Source organism: Nipponia nippon, unplaced genomic scaffold (assembly GCF_047370975.1).
Source record: "Nipponia nippon isolate SJK-2023a ecotype South Korea unplaced genomic scaffold, ASM4737097v1 scaffold_5, whole genome shotgun sequence".
Classification (NCBI taxonomy): Eukaryota; Metazoa; Chordata; class Aves; order Pelecaniformes; family Threskiornithidae; genus Nipponia; species Nipponia nippon.
In genome coordinates, this window is record NW_028262369.1 from 98,266,205 (window position 1) to 98,283,630 (window position 17,426).

General features: G+C 39.1%; 1 protein-coding gene across 2 annotated transcripts in view; it reads left to right on the top strand.

The window, feature by feature from the left end:
- LYPD6B (LY6/PLAUR domain containing 6B) overlaps positions 1–17,144 on the top strand; it is a 59,061-nt gene extending 41,917 nt beyond the window's left edge. The window contains exons 2-10 of one of the 2 annotated variants that reach the window (XM_087731103.1): positions 6,168–6,321; positions 7,470–7,568; positions 8,510–8,640; positions 10,094–10,337; positions 12,339–14,526; positions 14,626–14,732; positions 15,663–15,827; positions 16,020–16,108; positions 16,670–17,144. In XM_087731103.1, the coding sequence (XP_087587229.1) occupies positions 6,207–6,321; positions 7,470–7,568; positions 8,510–8,640; positions 10,094–10,258 (510 nt within the window). In that variant the 5' untranslated portion in view covers positions 6,168–6,206 and the 3' untranslated portion in view covers positions 10,259–10,337; positions 12,339–14,526; positions 14,626–14,732; ... (1 more) ...; positions 16,020–16,108; positions 16,670–17,144. Of the gene's footprint in view, positions 1–6,167; positions 6,322–7,469; positions 7,569–8,509; positions 8,641–10,093; positions 14,527–14,625; positions 14,733–15,662; positions 15,828–16,019; positions 16,109–16,669 lie in introns of both variants that reach the window. The other variant, XM_087731102.1, reaches the window with a different exon arrangement.
- Positions 17,145–17,426: the final 282 nt, after the last annotated feature.

Below are 17,426 nucleotides of genomic sequence, written 5' to 3' on the forward strand. Positions count from 1 at the left end.
AAAACTTTTGGTCATCGATAGCTTTGACAAAGTGCAGTTCTTTGAGGAAATCATATACTTGCAGAAGGGAATGGGAAATTTATCTCTCATTAATGGATTTTTATTTATATATATTTATATATAAAAATATTTGTAAATATTTATATATAAAAATATATTTTATATATTTTTATATATTTATAAATTATTTTCCAAAGACAATCAGGGATTCTGAATTTCAAAATAAATGTCAGCGCTCAAGACTAGTTTTTGCTGAGCAGTTTTGGCTCTAAAAGGAATGAGATGTAACATCATGTAATGCAATTATCATTCCATGGATCTTCTCTTTTGTATGAGCTTAAAACCAAATACATGCTTTATCTTTGCAAGTACTTCACTTCAACGGTACTGCTCAGGTCTATCACATGAATCATACATTAACTTTTTCAAAATCTTTGCAGTTGTAGGTATTGTGTAGCCAGACACCTCCATGTCTCGCAATCGCTTAGCATCACAACTTCCCATGCCAGCCTTATACCCCAAGCTAAATGGTGTTGTCGTTACCAGATCTGTATGTGTTTTACTTTCATAAGATCTTAGATAAAGAACTCTATAATTTCTTGTAATTAAGACCCAATTTAATTCCAGGCATGGTTAAGTGTGCTGTGGGTGAAGATAAAGAAATGTGTTGTGTTTAAAAATAATTTTGATAAATTTTATTGTGTCAGTGTTAGTAGTTGCAGATGTCTGTCAATGTAATGTAAAATCTGTTTTCCTGTGTTATTCTTTACTAATGATAACATGCTGTAAGGAAAAAAATCAGAAAATAGAAACTCAGTAGGTAAGAAAAGGTAGAACTTGTGTAACAGTTCTAATTTGCAGATCTGTAATAGTATTTGGTTTGTTGGGGTTTTTTTTAATACTTCAAAATATTTCCTTCCCCCCCCCTTTTTATTTTAAATGTGCTCCGCCTATTTCCCAAGGAAAACGAAGGTTTTCTCTTGTTCATTCCATCCATTTATTCACTCTCCGAGTTTTGAAGTAGGGTAAATGGTGGCTTACAGATCAAATTAAATGGTCTCCAGAGGGAAACATGAGAATGGCAGTATTTGTCTGAGAAATGGGGAAGGCAAGGAGCTATTTTTGTCCCTTTAGATAAGTTGCAGTGTCAGTTTTGGCCGTTCTGATTTGTTGTAGGAAACACCTGATGATGTCAGGTGTTGGTTTTAACTTTTTCAGCCCTTAACATACATACCTTTCTGCCTATATATTTCTAACTCTTATGTCCCGAAGTGGTATTTAACAAGCTTAACATAAGCATTTGCAATTATCTAATAGCACCTGAAAATTGCTCACTAAATGACAGGAGGAAGTTTCATTTGCATTCCATATCTGCTGTTAAATCTGCTAATCCTCCACAGAGTTTGCCAGGAAAAACAATGTAGACAGACTTGAATTTTATTAAAATCAGAAATCAAGCACACTGCTTCCTACTCTGCTATTACACGCTGCGAGATAAACCGTAAAACCCTCTGGAATAGATTCATTATTTCAGCCATTGTATTCCTCATTGTTTTCTTGAAACGTGCTTTAGCCACAAGTTCTTTACTGAGCATATATTAACAGCCCTCCCCGCTTGGGTCTTCTTCCCTCACCCCGGGAGAGGTATGTCTCCATGTTTGCTCTTGTTTATATAAGTTTATCTTCTGTATTGTGACAGTTTTTTCCTTCATTAATGAGAGTTCCTAATTGGGCATGATGAAATGTTTACTCATGCTACTAGATAATATTATATGAAAGCACAGCAGAGATAAGAGACTATGAAGAAAATAAACATTTAAAAGATTTTGGATAAGATATGAAAGCCATTTTTTTGCCAATATTTTCCTATTTTGTTTGAGAGTGACTTGTGGTGCAGCTGTGTAACTAAGACTAACTCAAACGACATCCATTATTTATTGGCCTGGTTAGCAAACAAGGACACCTTTGACTACAGCAAACGGTGAGGTCAATTTACTGTGCTTTACGCCAACTGAAGACTAGCTTTTTTGTACTTATAGTCTCTAAAATTTTCCATTTGGCGTGAGCTTCTCTGGGGAAAGCAATAGGAACTTGGGGGAGGGGAGCAGGAGAGAGCTTGAATTTGTAGAAAGCTGGCACAAGTGTAATTGTGCCTTTTATTTGCTACCCAGGTGCATCAGATCAAGTTACAGACCAGGCTCCCCATAAAGGCAAATTTTCCTCAACCTAGTAGAAGCTGCAGAAAATAGATACATTAAGGAGATAAATTTTGCAACTGTTACGCATTGAAATGATTCAATACCTTGTCTTCCTACAGAGTAAAACTGAAAGAATTAAATGCTATTGAGCTGGCTGAAATTCACTGAAGTTTGCTCCTTGATTAAAACTGGCTTGCCAATTTAAAAGTAACTTGCTTGTGATATTCAAAGGGCATAAATGGAGCTATTTTGCAAGGGATCCGTGAAGAAGGATGTCGGCACTAGAGGCACAAAAGAGATTCTTCTCATGCTCTTACCGACAGCGCTCAAGCAGCCTGTGCGCGTTAAGGGCCCGATGCTGCCTTACTGGCATCGGTGAACACTGGATCCCTGATTGTCCAGGGATGCAGAGATTGCGATGGTACCGAAAGATCACTGTGCCACTGCCCCCCAGGGCGGGGGACCAGCTGATCCTGGCACCGGCACCGGTAGCTTCGGAGCAGGCTTGCTTTGGCGCAGCGTTACCATCCCCTTCCCTCTGTCTTCCTCCAAGTGGAAAGGCTGAGCCGAGGGAGGTAGGGAAAGGTGGCTCAGCACAGTAAAATTCCACCTTGCTGTTAAAAGTAGCTTTAATCTCTTTCTGCGGAGTAGTGGGATAAATGGGATGAATGTAAGAGTGAGGGGCTGTACTGAGTCAGACAAGACATCTCCTCGTTCTACGTTCAGACTCCCAGAATGGACGACGGGAGATACCTACGGGGAAGAATAGGAAAGGACAACCTGTAAATAGGGTGACAGGAGGGATGTGTCGTCTGCATCAGAGAAAGGGGACATGACTGAAGAGCTGGCTAATTCAATTGTGCGTAATTGCGTTTCATGTTCTGTGCTTCGGGGGTATTTTTGTTTTTAAATCACCATGTAAGAATTCTCCTCTGTGTGGGAAATGAAGATCTCTTTCAGTTAGCCTTTGTGCATCTTTAGCTGTTAATTTTTTCTCAGATTGGCTATTTTCATGGCAAGTATAATTTTGCAGAAATGATGCTAATGTATTTTGTTTCCAGTACGTATGACATTTTATGATTACATTGACTTTAGCTCTTCAACTCATTCAGAATAATGGTTATGATATTAATACAGGGGTTTGATGCACTGCGGTGCTTCCTTCTCTTGGTTAAATCATGGAAACCTGATCCAAAATACCTTAAAGCAGAGAGCGGGATGGGATAATATGGGGAATTATTGTCTATGAAGAAAAGAAGAAATGCGTCAGCTGGAATAGAAATTCTGCCACCTCTTGACACTGGGATAAAAGGTTATTTTGTGAGCAAAAACTGATCTGAAGAATCTGAGATACAGACAGCAAAGGATGGAGTTTTTAAGCACTAACTTAAAATGAACTGTGTAAAACAAAAGGAACTTGAGGGAGAGATGTCTCCAACATAAACTGATAGAGCTAAAAATGCTAAAGGAGAAGTTCAGTTGGATAAGCATGTTGGACCATTCATAAACTGTAGTAGCAGCCCTGTCTCCTCTTTTCCCTTTCTCCTGTCCTGGATAATGCCGCATTCTGCTCATCTGTCTTGGAAGATATTAAAGGGTCATGAAATAGGCTTTGGAGGCCACGGCTCAGTGACAGAACATGATGTGGGCTGACTTGTTGTCAGAAGAGCATCCAGTCGTGATGCACAGGTTTGTCTCTCAACAAATCGAACCCCCCCCCCACTAAAACTAAGTGTACATGTGAAACGTGCACGTCGAGCATGTGCTAGTGAGGCAAGTCAAGTGGGTTATAAACAGCCCGTCCTTAATGCTGCAGAATATCACTCTGCAAATATCGTGTGCTTAACTGAGAGAACTGTAACTATGTTTTAGATTTATTTCCGATTTTGCAGTGGTGTTGGGGATTTGACCAACATTTTTGTGTTTGTTTCAGTACGGAATGAACTGTGGGGGACCTGTTTACTTCATAGTTTGCTAGTAACCTCTAATCTGGAGGCTGATGATTGTCTTTGCTCTTCTAGGTTACCTTTCTGCTGGTTGGTGCTTCTATTTTTGCTGTAGCATGTGTTGAAAGTTTGGATATCTCAATAGAGTATGAAATACATATTCATCTGGTATAGTCTGGTCCAGCCCAGGTCATTGCCTGAATGTTTTTCCCTTGCAAGAGAAATAAACTTATGCTCAGGGAAGGACTGAGTGTCTCCTTGCTCCACTTTTTGTCTTTCATTTGTCTTTTATGGCATTGGGGTATCCCCGGGAGGAGGGAATCTGTATATCTGCAGTAGGCTAGCACTCAATAAGGCAGGGCCATACTGTGTCATTTAGGTGCTTCTTTGGATATTTTGTTATAAAAACCACCACACTTGTAGGTTTCTGTCTTCATTTTCAATATAGATAAGGACATACAGTGTTTAAGCTAATTAGTTCCTTCGGGACAGAATTATGATGATCAGTCGCTGTTTGTTTTCCACACATTCTTCTTCTTAATCCTTCTTTACATCTTGGGCTATATTCAGAAGAAATCTGGACCATCCACAGAAAATAGTCTTGGAGGTGCGCTGCAGGTACAGGTATGGTATGACTTTCTCAGTATCTACTGAAATATATTCATAAAGCCATGATTTAGAAGACAAATCTTAAGTAGGATGGCTAAACTCCCAATGCATAGAATCATAGAATCACAGAATCGTTAAGGTTGGAAAAGACCCTTAAGATCATCGAGTCCAACTGTTAAAGTTGGATTTTCTGGATAAAAGTTGGATAAAGTTGAATTTTCTGTTGATTGGCTTGTTGGCAAAGCCATCTTTCAAATAATTCCTGTCTGTGTCAATTGGGATTAAAAAACAAACAAACAAGCAAACAAAAAAACAGGAAAAAAAAGGAAGTCCTTTGACTTCTCTGCCATGGTCTTGAGTAGCATTTTCGGTTCAGTGCTTGGATTCAGCCAGAGCTTCCTGCGCAGGCGTGGGGTGCATCTACACAGGCCTGCGCAGGGTGTGCAGAGAGATTTCTGAATGAATGTACTTGGCAGCTCAAAGCAACGTCTCTGGTTTGGCGGGAGCCTCCACTCAAGCCTGTTTCTCCTGCTGGGAATTTGCATGGGCAGAGAGCCATTTAATCTGATTATACTTTTTAATATCTGAACTAGGTTTCCGGTATCACTGGAATTTGCCATATATACCTCTGTGTGTGTATGTATGTATGTGTGTACATCTAAATGTCGAGCTGACCAAAACGTTCATTGATTAGTTCTTCTCTATAAAGCCTTACCAAAGTACCTGGGGAGCCCCAAGTAAATGTGCAAAGCACACCTAAAACATGGATCTCATCTCTCTTTGCAGTTCTCCAAAACATGTGTAACATCACCAGGCATCTTCCTTAGCATTTCCTTGGTATGCTCTTTAAAAAGAAATAAATCTAATCTACACTCATGGTCTTTAATGCCGTGCCACTGATAAGCGCACTTACAATTCAGTTGATGTAGCTTATCTGAAGTCAATAGACATATATTGATCTATATCAGATAAGGTATTGGTCTTGGGTTCTAGGCTGTTGGTGTGAAAAATGACGTTTGTCTGCATTTTACTTTCTTTAATGGTATTGTAATCCTGTCTGTTTCGAGTAGGATACAAAGGAGCTCTGTTTTGGTGCTGATTTTTAGGAATGCTTACAAGGAATCTGTAAGATTGACATTGCTTAGAAGGACAAATAGATTAAGGAAATAATGTTAACTTTTTTAAGTTTGTGGAAATTTAGGTACTCTGTACAGGATCCTGGCCAGCAGAAGGCAGTAACTGCTCAGCTTTGCATTGTTCATCATTGCATGCTTGCTTGCATTAGCCATCTTCACAGTCCAGATCTGCGGACTGAATTTTCAAGGTTTCAGAAGTAGTTAATAGGAAATTTGTTGTTCTACATGCTCAGTTCTTTATGGTTCCCCCTAAATAATGTATTCCCTTTCTTTCCTAGGCCTAAGAGTTTTGCTTTTCATGTACAATAATACTCAGCATGTTGTTATTCTATCACATGCTGGCCGGAGCCTTTCTTCCGTTCCTCATCCTTTCAGGAAATTGGGTTTCAGCTGAGAACATCAACTTTTACAATGTGAGACCTCCACTAGACCGTAAGTACACAGTTACGCTTTTTTTTGTGTATGCAATTGTAGCTTAACATTTTAGTTAATTGCCATATTCTTTCAATCCTTTGCTTTTTAGGTGTTCGTCTTCTTCAAAGATAAAGGATAAAAAGTTTAAAATAAAACTTCTGCTTTTCCACCCACAGCAGTTTTGTTTATTTCTAAGATTTTATAAGTTGACTGAAAGAAAACAAACAATTGCATGCATTGCTAAATTAAAGAGTGCATGAGGGCAATAGGTTTCACATTTTAAGTGCTTGTATTATATTTTCCTGTCTCTGAAAAGTCTTCCTACAGAGCAAATTGTGCAGTGGATTTCTCATAAATAATACAGAACAGATGTTTTTGTCTTCTACCTCGTTGGGGTTTTTGTAAGGGAAAGAATAGGTGCGCTGTATGCAATTAATTCAAACTGAAGGTAATTAAAAACCCTGTGAGACCTGTGAAGCCAGTTGTCACTAATAGCATCATTTTTTTGCTTCTTATCTAGCGTCGGAAGTGTTCTATCCCTTCATTTAAGGGGAGAAGATTTTCATGATATGTATCATTAAAACAGTCAAGACAGCTAGATATAATAGCAGTATAGGCGCATCTAGGGAACTGTGCATCTTACAATAATTTATATACTTATAGAATGTAAATAAGATTTTAAAATAGTCCTCTTGATCGCTTTGTCAAAGGGTTCAGGCTTCTTCAGAGTTTCAGATCAAGATCTGAAGCTGGTTTTGAAGATGTGTTTTTTTCATCAAAGGAATCAAAAGCCATTTGAATGTAGATTGTGTTTGTGTATCTGCACAAACGTATATGCGGATGTACTACCACGTGCATATATATATGATGTTCTCTCTTTCCTGTTTTTCCCACCACTATTTAAATGGTATTTTGGATTGTGAGAGAGTGAAAACAGGAGGAGATGTTTTAAATTTCAGGCATAGCAAAACCAGTTAAAAATGTAAAAGCTTTCTACAAAACTTGTTTCATAGGTTTTATTTGTCTAACAGTGATGTATCGTTGAAAATACGTAAATGTATATAGTATGTTTTTCTAAGTATATGTGTGTACAAGCACTTACAGTATTATCTTGAACATTTTTTCCTTAATATTTGCAAACTTACTCTATTTTAATATTTTTAAAGCCACTCCATTTCCAAACAGTTTTAAGTGCTTTACCTGTGATAACGCGGTGGACAATTACAACTGTAACAGATGGGCTGAAGATAGATGGTGTCCTGAAAGTAAGTGCGTCTGTGCTAAGGAGATTCTTTACGATAGTTAAATTTGCCTCTCCCTGACTCAGCCGTCTTGTAGAAGCCCAACTGAATAGGATTAACATGCCAACACACTGGTGCCCTCAGTTACGTTATTAGTAATACTGAGTCATACAGTTTCTGCTGAGGTGAATATTTTGACCATTTCAGAGTGCAAAGCAACAATGAAAAGTTATTTATATCTCTCTATATGTATACAGCATTGTATATAAGATATAGCAATACATTATTAATATGTAATTAATGCATTATTAATATATCAATAATATATTCATTAATTATGTGTGTGTATGTGTGTATATATAGCTACATGCTTCCTAGGAATTAATTTTGAAGATGTTGTTTAAAAAAACGTAAGAATTGCCTTTGTAGCCTTATCCCCTTCCTTTTGGATACCATCCCAAGATATAATAGTCTCTCTAGGCTACACACTTGCTTGTGAGCAGCAAAACCTGAATGACTAGGGATCATACTTGTATGAGAGAATGATAGATACATAGAAATGAATGGAAATATGTTCCCTCGTTTTTCTTCGCAGTGATATTCACAGTAACAGTGGGAAAGGGGAAGAAATGAACTAGAGGAATGAGGAAACGTCCGAAACAAATAAAGCAAGAATGTGCTGCAAAAAAGAGTAGAGAATGGAAGATAAATGTGTAGATTATAGTGCTAATAAGTAGTTTAAATGATAGCAGCCTTTCTGGAGTTTTGAAGGGTCAGTTAAGCTTAAGATTTCATCACTAATTAATTTCTTTCTAAAAGGTTTTTTGATCAAGTTGAAAAATGGCTTTATACAGATGAAATAAGTCATTTTTATTGGAATATTGTGCTAAATTGTGTGAAGTTTTAAAATCCTGTTAAAGGATGCATACTTTAGGCAAATAAACATTTTTAAATTTATTTTGTAGGTACGCAGTACTGTTTGACAGTTCATCTCTTCACAGACCATGGGAAGAGTACATCAGTCACCAAAAAATGTGCTACTGGAGAAGAATGCCATTTTGTAGGCTGCCACCATCACAGAGAAAGTGGCCACACAGTAAGCACTACTCTTTGTATAAGAGCAGCAGCTTGGTTTTGAGGTTTGCATTTCAGTACTTGTTTTTCCTGCTGAGCTGAAGAGGCTGTGCCAAGATTTAAGTCTTCTCCAGTATTTAACAATAAAAATATCTCCAGTATTTAACAACAGAAACCAAATTTCTGCAACAGAAGCATGACTGCCCCCATCTTCCTACTTTCCTGTTTGTGCTGCTATGTGACAGGATGTAATAACAGCTTCTAAAGAAACACCTGAGCTTTCTGGAGCGTTGCTAGTGTGTGCATGGGCCTTGGTTTCTGAGTGCTGGGTAGGGTGCCCAGGTAGGCTATGCAACCTGCATCAGCGCTTGCGGTGCTGCAGCTGTGTCACCGTCAGCCCTCGGGCAAGCCAGACTGGGAGGTGGGTAGTCCAGTCATGTCTCTGCATAACATAACCTGGATAACACTGCGTGGTGCACAAAGCAAGACTGTATTTGTCCGTGAAGGCGACGCTCTTGAGCGTGAGTTTTTGTTCCATGACAAAAAGCTAGAACTGCTGCCTTCTCCCATCCTTGGGATGCTAGGTAAAAGTTCATTGTAATAACCAAGCATATCCCACCAATGTATTATTCACTGCAGTAAAGCATTATCCACTAATTCCTTAATGATTAAGAACGTTAGCTATGTTATGTTATTTTTAACACAAAATATTTCAGACACCAAAGACGAAGCAGACAACATCCATGTTAAATCTAAAAGAATCTGTATGTTATCTGAATTGACTTCCATTGTTTCAACAGGTTTTGGTGGACTGAGGGCATGAAATAACTATGCAGCCTGCCTTCCGCTGCCTTTTATCTTATAAGAGTTCTCGTGCCTTTGGATTAGATAAAAATTGGCATTCTCTTGGTTTTTCCAGTAAAGAGTGTCAAGTAAGGGGAATTATTTTCAGATTGCATCCTGAAAATCGGCTGTGTCAGTGGTTCTCTGGCACTAGAACACGGGAAAAAGAAAGTCTGAAGTTCAGCATGCAAAGCTACACTGAATACAAAAGCTTGAGGGGAAAAATGAATGGGAACAGAGTTTTTACAGTCAGTATGTTTTAGCTTAAAAAGCTGAAACTTGAGACATTCAAATGCATGTTTTTAGCTCCTGTGTTAGAAGGGGAAAGTGGTGGAAAGTTTTCTCCATTTTCTACAGCGTTAATGAACTTGTCGGTACAGCTAACATGGCTGTCTTACATCACATCACAGTTTCGAAGCCCAGCGACAGCACTAGGTGATGAGTTACCCTAGGAAGGCCGCGGTGCGTGATTTGGAAGAGAAGTTGTAGAATGTATGCCCTGTCTGCTGCCTTGGCTCAGGCTGCCGGGTGGAAGCGATTAGTCTGTTTGGCTCTAACCGTTGAAAGAACATATATCTCTAAAAGCCACTGCTGAACTGCCTTATGTCCAGTGATCTCCTTTTTCTCAACAGGAATGTGTTTCTTGCTGCGAAGGCATGATTTGCAATGTAGAAATACCAACCAATCACACAAATGCAGTATTTGCTGTATTGCATGCCCGGAGAACGTCGGATGGCAGCAGGCGGACAGTCAGCATTGCGGTGCTTGTGTCAGTCATGATGATGGCGTTGTCGTGATGCAGCATCCTCCCGTTACACCTGCGTGAGAGGGTCCGCCTTTCTGTGGGCCGTAAGAAACTGTAAGAAGATTGTTTCGGTATGTGCAAGGAGAAATCACTGATACTTCTTCATTACAGAAAACATAAGGGGACGGTGGAAAGACAAGTGTACATCATGAAGTCCTTGGATATTTTAGTGAAGATACTTCGTATGGCCTGCAGTATTTAAAAAAACCAAACACAACAACCCACTGGTTGACTGGGCAGTGGGGTGAACTCAAGTTATTATAATTCACTATTTTATCATGAAAATGCACATATGCTTGGCGTGTTTTTTGAACAGGGAAAAGTGTCTGTAGACAATCACGTTCCCAGGTGAGATAAAAAGGAACTTCCGATGGACGATGTGCCAACAGGTATCTCAATGGAAACCGTTTTTAAACTGTTTTCCATTGTGTATAAATAACACGGAGTTTCTTGTCTTGATCAACGGGTGTATTTAAGCTTATCTTTAGTTATGGTTTTCATAGAGAACTTGTATGGTTTTCATAGAGAACATATATATGAGAATTTTTTTTCTGTTTTGATCAGAGCTATCATTTCTACTGTAAATAATACAAAATACTACTTTATATCTTTCTTTTCTGTAAAATGTTGTCTCACGCTCAGATTTTAAAACAGTGTGAAATTATGTAGAATTTCTGTCTAAAAATGATGAACTGTTTGAGCACCTAAATCAGAATTCCTTTCCCCCCTTCAAAGAGATTATTTTCTTGCAACAGAGTCTCACCTCAGCTGTATCTTTTTCTTTGTGATATTGTTCAAAGTGGTGGTAATACCATGACTTTGAAATTGCAGCTACGGTCAAGCAGCTACGTTATCACAAAAATTGTAAGTGGGCACTTGGCATAAATAAGGAGAGAAGTCTGCTGTGTTCTCTCTCAATTTGCAGGAGTTTCTCCCAGAAATATTATTGTCCTTGATGGATCTTCAACTTGTAAGTCAGCACTGCTGGGTATCCCAGACCTCTGGACATCATCGTTATTGTAGCTTTGCCACCCCCATTTGAAAAGTTTGGGCCAAGATTCTATTTTTCATTACAATATTGGGGGGGTTAATGCGGTTTATTTGCATGGTTTGACTATTTGACTCCTTATCATTTAGATGTTCATCTAATGATCGTTTAGACTGTTCATCAGTTAGATGAACAGCTGCAAATTTGACAAACAATAGAGTTTACATTACAGTTAGGTGTACTAAAACCTTCTTTGTTTCCCTTTGTAAACGTTGCGATGCAGACCAGCGTAAAAAAGCTGCTTGTGTGAACTCTTACACCTTCTAGGGCAGAACAGTGCTTTCCAGGGCTCTGATAGATTGAGCTGTTATAGTCTGGCCTAAACACAGTCTTTACTAGGTCAGACTTACAGTGTCTGCATTGGTTACTTCATCAGTGCATATGTTCTTTGCACTGCAAACGCCCTGACTGTAGAGACCAGCAGGTACTGATGTTACACGACTGCTCAGTACGGTTTTATGTGATCCAAAAACCTAACAGATTTCAGCTGCTCCTTTCGCCCAGTTGTGTTTCTTCCAACTCCCCACCATTTTCATAAACCTTCTCTGACAACCTAAGATATTGCAGCACAGCTAAGGATTTGACCTAGCAAGGTTGAAGCATCTCATTTCACTTTTTTCTTTTTCTAAACTATTTTATTCATTTATTAATATACTGATATGGTTACAAATAAGATAGATTGTTCTGATCTTTTTCTAGTGGCTTTTTTGCATCTTAAATGAGATGCTTAAAATTATTATTAATTGTTGAAATATTTTTCAGGAAGGACGGGTCACTAAAACTTACTCTTAAAATGAGATTCAAGACTGTTCTCTGAAAAATTCAAGTAACTATAAATTGGGATTTTTTTACCATAAATATTGGCTTGATTATTTGCTATTTTACATCACTAAATGTGTTTAGACTAGCAGTTGAAAAACAGATTTTAAAATGTTTTTCCTTTTGTTTACATTCTAAAATTGCCTACACAATATTTATAGAAAATACAAATTTGTCTAAAAGTCACTCTGTGATTTGTTGACAGGCAGTTGCGTAGTTACGAAAATTGGATGGAAACACTTTTTCCTTGCCAATGCCAAATAGTTCTTGCTGTCTAAGTCAAGGTTTTGCAGGCTCTGGGTTCTGATGACCATTGCTGTGCCATCCAACAGGCCAAGATGCTGTTCAGTGATCATCCCTAGGTAACATATCTGTAGTATTAAGCTTGGTGTCAGACACAGTAACAAGCACATTCACTGTTTTTCATCATTAACCATCATCTTTTTGCTACGTGATCTACAGGGTACTTGAACTTTTTGTCTTGTGGGTAAGTCATCCCAGGTTTGCTCTCTGCTCAGCGGGGAATGCCTTAGTAAAGTGAAATCAAGTCGTCTTCCATGTTTCAGGTCGTGGTATTTTTCCTGGTTTTGCCTCTAAGCACCAGGTGCTCCCATAATTCCGTTTCTGGGAATAATTTTTGCAACCTTAACAAGGCCTTGAAGTGCCCTATAGTCTTATATGAGTTTACTGTAAATAATTTACAATACTCTAAGTGCTGACATTTGTTTACACTGCAAATGCCATTCCAGAGCGTTTGGGAGTGCCAGGGAGACCCAGGAGAGCTGCCCAAAGGGAGGGCTCAGGCGCGGGGAAAACGGGCTGCAGGTTCTCGGCGACTGCCCAAAGACCTTTTGGGAGGGGAGGTCTCCGTGTGTTTGTTTCTCTTGGTTGAACTGAATTGTTTTTTCCTGTTTGCCACACTGAAAAGTTAAGAAATTGCTCATAATTTAAATACTTAATGCATTTGGTAAGGAATTGTTTGGAACAACAAAAAAAAAAAAAAAACAGAAGAATTCCACTGGAGTGCCAAACTTAGTGTGCTTGATTTTAATCATCATCTTGATAAAATTAGCAATAAAGACAGCAACGTGGGCATATGAAAGGATTTGGTGTTGCCAAATAGAATTCCAGTAGTGGAGGATATTCAGGATGAGTTCTAGTCATCTTGATACATCAATACCTTTGTTATTGCAAAGTTTAGGACTATTGTTTCTAGAAAAATGAATATGCAAAAGCCGTTACTGCAACGTTAATGCTGCACAAATTGGCACTTGGCTGGAGAAATACGGAATTTAAGAGTGAATATCAATTTTACCCTTTGCTACTTTTTATGTGTGTAAAAACCTGTATGCTTCTGCTGACATTTTATTTTAGGCCCATGTTAAAAGCTAACTTTGTAGGAAAAGCAATGCGTGCTGATTATTAGAGAAAACAGTGCTAAGATTCACCAGAGTGCCTATTTTTGGCATAACTAATGATGGACTGCATAGGCAATCCTAATGGTAATTTATGGTAGAATGTTTATATTTTATTAAATAGATTCAAGTATCAGCTCTATTTTTTCTTCAGATATCTGTCTGAAGTACTCACTGAGGAACTTACAAGAGTATTGTTTGATTTGAGAAAAATAATCCTCCGGCACTCCATAATGTTTGTATTTCATGCATCTCAGTTTTGGTTCACAGATGTTGTAACTCAAATATTTATGACTTGTTAATGCCTAAATTAGCCACGCGACTTTGGAAATGACGTTTCTGTAAATGCACATGGATAACTTTATATGCAGAAATGTGTTTGCTAACACTTCTGTGTACATCCAGCTGCCCCCAATAACACGTTAAATACTGTATTCCCACTCCGTAACGGGGCAGGGTTTGTCTCGCGTGCATTCTTGGGCAAAATGGTCCCTTTATATTGCCCTTAGAACCTGAAAAGAATTCATGAGTAATGGCAAGTAAATCAATTTGTGCAGTTGAGGAAAGATAAATGTCGTTTTATAATATATGTGGGTAACGATGAATTTTTTTACGTTGCACTGGACAGTCTATAGAAGATTTATTTTTAAAAGCTTCTTCTCTACTCAGTGTTGGTTTGTACGATGCTTTCTTACTGCTGTGTCGCTGTTTTAAATCTCCAGAAATGGCACTTTTAATTGAAAACATTAAAATATTTCCTGGTGGAAAATGTTTGTGGTGAAAAAGATAAAAATCCTTTTGCTTCTTAAGACAAGACCAGTTGTTGGCGCTGGGGAGCTTGAGCTGAAATTGCCCTGAGAGCAGATGCTGCGGCCCTTTCTCACCTGCTATATGCTGGAAATTGTCGGAGAGGCAGGCCCGGAGGTGTCCTGAGTGCAGCAAGGCAGGAGGGACGCGCAGCCGACCGACGGCACCGGGGTCAGCAAGCCTGGACAGGAGAGCACCTGCGCCCTGGGGTGGGCAGGGAGGGGAACGGATTGGGATTTTGACTTTCCCGGTTGCTGTAATTGTTTCCAGGGACATCAAATTTTTCAGGCAGTGGAGATTCCCTTTTCCCTGGGCAGCACAAGTCAGAACCCTTTTACTGATGGGAGAGAGCTCTGCCACTTCAGAAAATGGAAACGGTGAGAAAATGTTCATCTCTACTGGAGGCAGCTGAGCGAGATGCACCTTCCCATCGCTTTCTCCTGTATGTGCTGGACTGAACAAGCGTGCTGCAGTCAGCAGTTGTGGGTTTAATTCCAGTTTCTAGATGAGAGTCACCCTTCTTGCCTGGCTTTACATTGCAAGGTGTAGCATAGCTCCATTGAAGAAAAGATCACAAGTACATCTGAGTCCTGTTAGGTATCGTTATGGATAATATATGCATGTATATCTATGTATCGTGGGGAGGCTGCTTGTTAAACTCCTGCTGCAGCTGAGGAAATGCTGGCAAAATCTTAGTTTAAGTGCAGTTCTGTCATGGCTTCAGTATGGTTTATAATGTCACCTCCTTTGACTTTTACCAGCAGTGGCTTCGGGAACCCTCACTGATGGCAGCCCTCCCTTCTTGGAGGGCAATTTATCCTGACAGAGACATGCTGTGCCCAGAGGCATTTAAAAGGCACAAAGAAAACTAGATTTCATTTGCATTTCTGAAAATGTGATTGCTGTCATCATTAGTAAAGTAATTTCAAGTATAGTTTTGTAGTATTTAAGTGGAAATAAACTTTTACTGTTACATTTAATCAGAAACGTTTCAAAGCACAAAATGTGCTTCTACACTGGCCTCTCAACTTACCAGAAAAATTGAAGTCCAGGTACAGGTTAAAATTCCAAATTAAGGAAACGAGCAGCACACAGTCAACTCACCGAAAGAGGACAAAATGCCAATTTCATATTTTTGTAGCAAATAACATCAAAAGAAGATTAAGATTAAAAAAAAAAATTAAAAATCTAGCTATTTCAGAGCACAAAGCCGTTTCTGTAGAAAAGATTTGTTCGTTTAACATCGCTTAACTCTGGAAGAAGCCCTGGAAGAAGTGTGTGATTTTTACAGGGCTGGCTATTTGCAGGTGTTTTGAATGAAGGTAACGAGGCCAGCAGCCCTCGTGTGTTTGGGCAGGATAACCTGGAGCAGGAGCAGTTTATTGAGTGCTTGAGCATCTTTCTGGTCTTCAGGTCTCCTCCGTTTTTCAGCTAAGGAAGAAATTCGTCAGCTGTGGAGTGCAGAGGAGAAGGTAGGGATATTTTTGCTCCGTGTAGGGTTTGCAGTGCAACCTTGATGGAGAAACTGTGGCAGATTCTCCACTGGGGCAAATAACAGCCTGGCCCAAAGCCAGGCAAATGATGTAAAGGTCAGGATAATTTAGCCTCCTGTAGGAATAAGGCAGGCACCAGGTAACTAATTAGTCTGTATTATCTCTCTGCAGAAAGTACAGTCTGGTGTTTTGTATGAGCTTTTAACATCATCTGTTCTGCTGTTGTCTTCAAGAAATCGAGGAGATGCAGGAAAACAGCTGTGAGTTTGGGGGAGAGGGTTGGAGAATGTAAAAGAATGAACGTAGTCATAATTCATTATTTTAGATCGCTTAAATTTCATGGTGATTTGGTAAGGTCATTTTTAATGTCAGTACTGCGTTAAGAAGCTGCTGTTAAAGGAGGGGAAAGTGTAGATGTTTGATGTTTGAATAGATTTATGCAAGAAGAAAGGTAACATTGTTATATAGGGGTTTAAAGGTCACGTTGCACAGTTCATTTGTGTTAATTTGTCCCAGTCTTAGCATTTATTGTTAGGGTTTTTTTAATCTCTGCCCTTTGAACCGTGCCACTGTAACCAGGGTGATATGGTGCCGTTCTGGAACGGGAATGCTGTGGCAAAATGAACTGTATTCAGTAGAAAACACGTGTGTGAGTGCAGGTGGGATACACAGAATGGGAAATAAGGTGAAAAATAAGCGAATGACAAGTTAGAATGCAATGTTTTTCACTGAATTAATACAAAGCATGTCACCTGTCATTTGAAGAAAGTATGTATGTTTTAGGTCTTGCAGCTTGTCATAGTGTTTCCTTCTGGTTTTAGTTTCAGATTCCATTGTATATTCTCCTGCCCTGAAAAAGAAAAAAATAATCTCTTGCACATGGCTGCATCCCACAAACCTGTTACGAACAACACCTCCTTATTGCTCTTCGGCTTTCCCATGTCCGTTCTTGGCTGGGATTCAAAGAATTTGTTACGAATAGAGTCCTGCAATGCACCCACGTTAGCTGAAGGACGAAAGCAGTTGATCCCAAACTGGTCAGTTTTAATGCGTGACCAGTCCGCAAAGGAATATAAAATCTGAAAGTCTGTCATGAACAGAAGGAAGAATAAGCATGGTCATAGCTAAATATTTTCAAATCAATTGATTGAATTTGTCTGTTTGGCGTGGTTATTGGCTGGTTGTATCACTGTAAGTTTAAATATACTCTTTATAGCAAAGTACTTTTAGGTGTCTCTTTTAAGCATTGCCTTCTTTAGATTTCTTTTTCTTTTATTTGCTTTTATGGGAATAATCAGAAACAAACACTGCCACTTGTGTTCATTATTGTAAACTACAGGGAGAAAATAATTTTTCAGAGCGCAAATGACTGTATGCCAGCAACTATGAGTGGACATGAAGACAAAATTCTCCCCCGTGAGAGCAGTTAAGCCCTGGAATAGGGGGCCAGAAGGATTTTTCAGAACTAAACTGGCTGAAGTCCTAAGCAACCTGACGTAGCTTCTAGGTTAGCCATGCTTACAGCAGAAGGGGTGCGCCGGAGACCTTCAGAGGTCTCTCCCAGCCTTATTTCTTTAT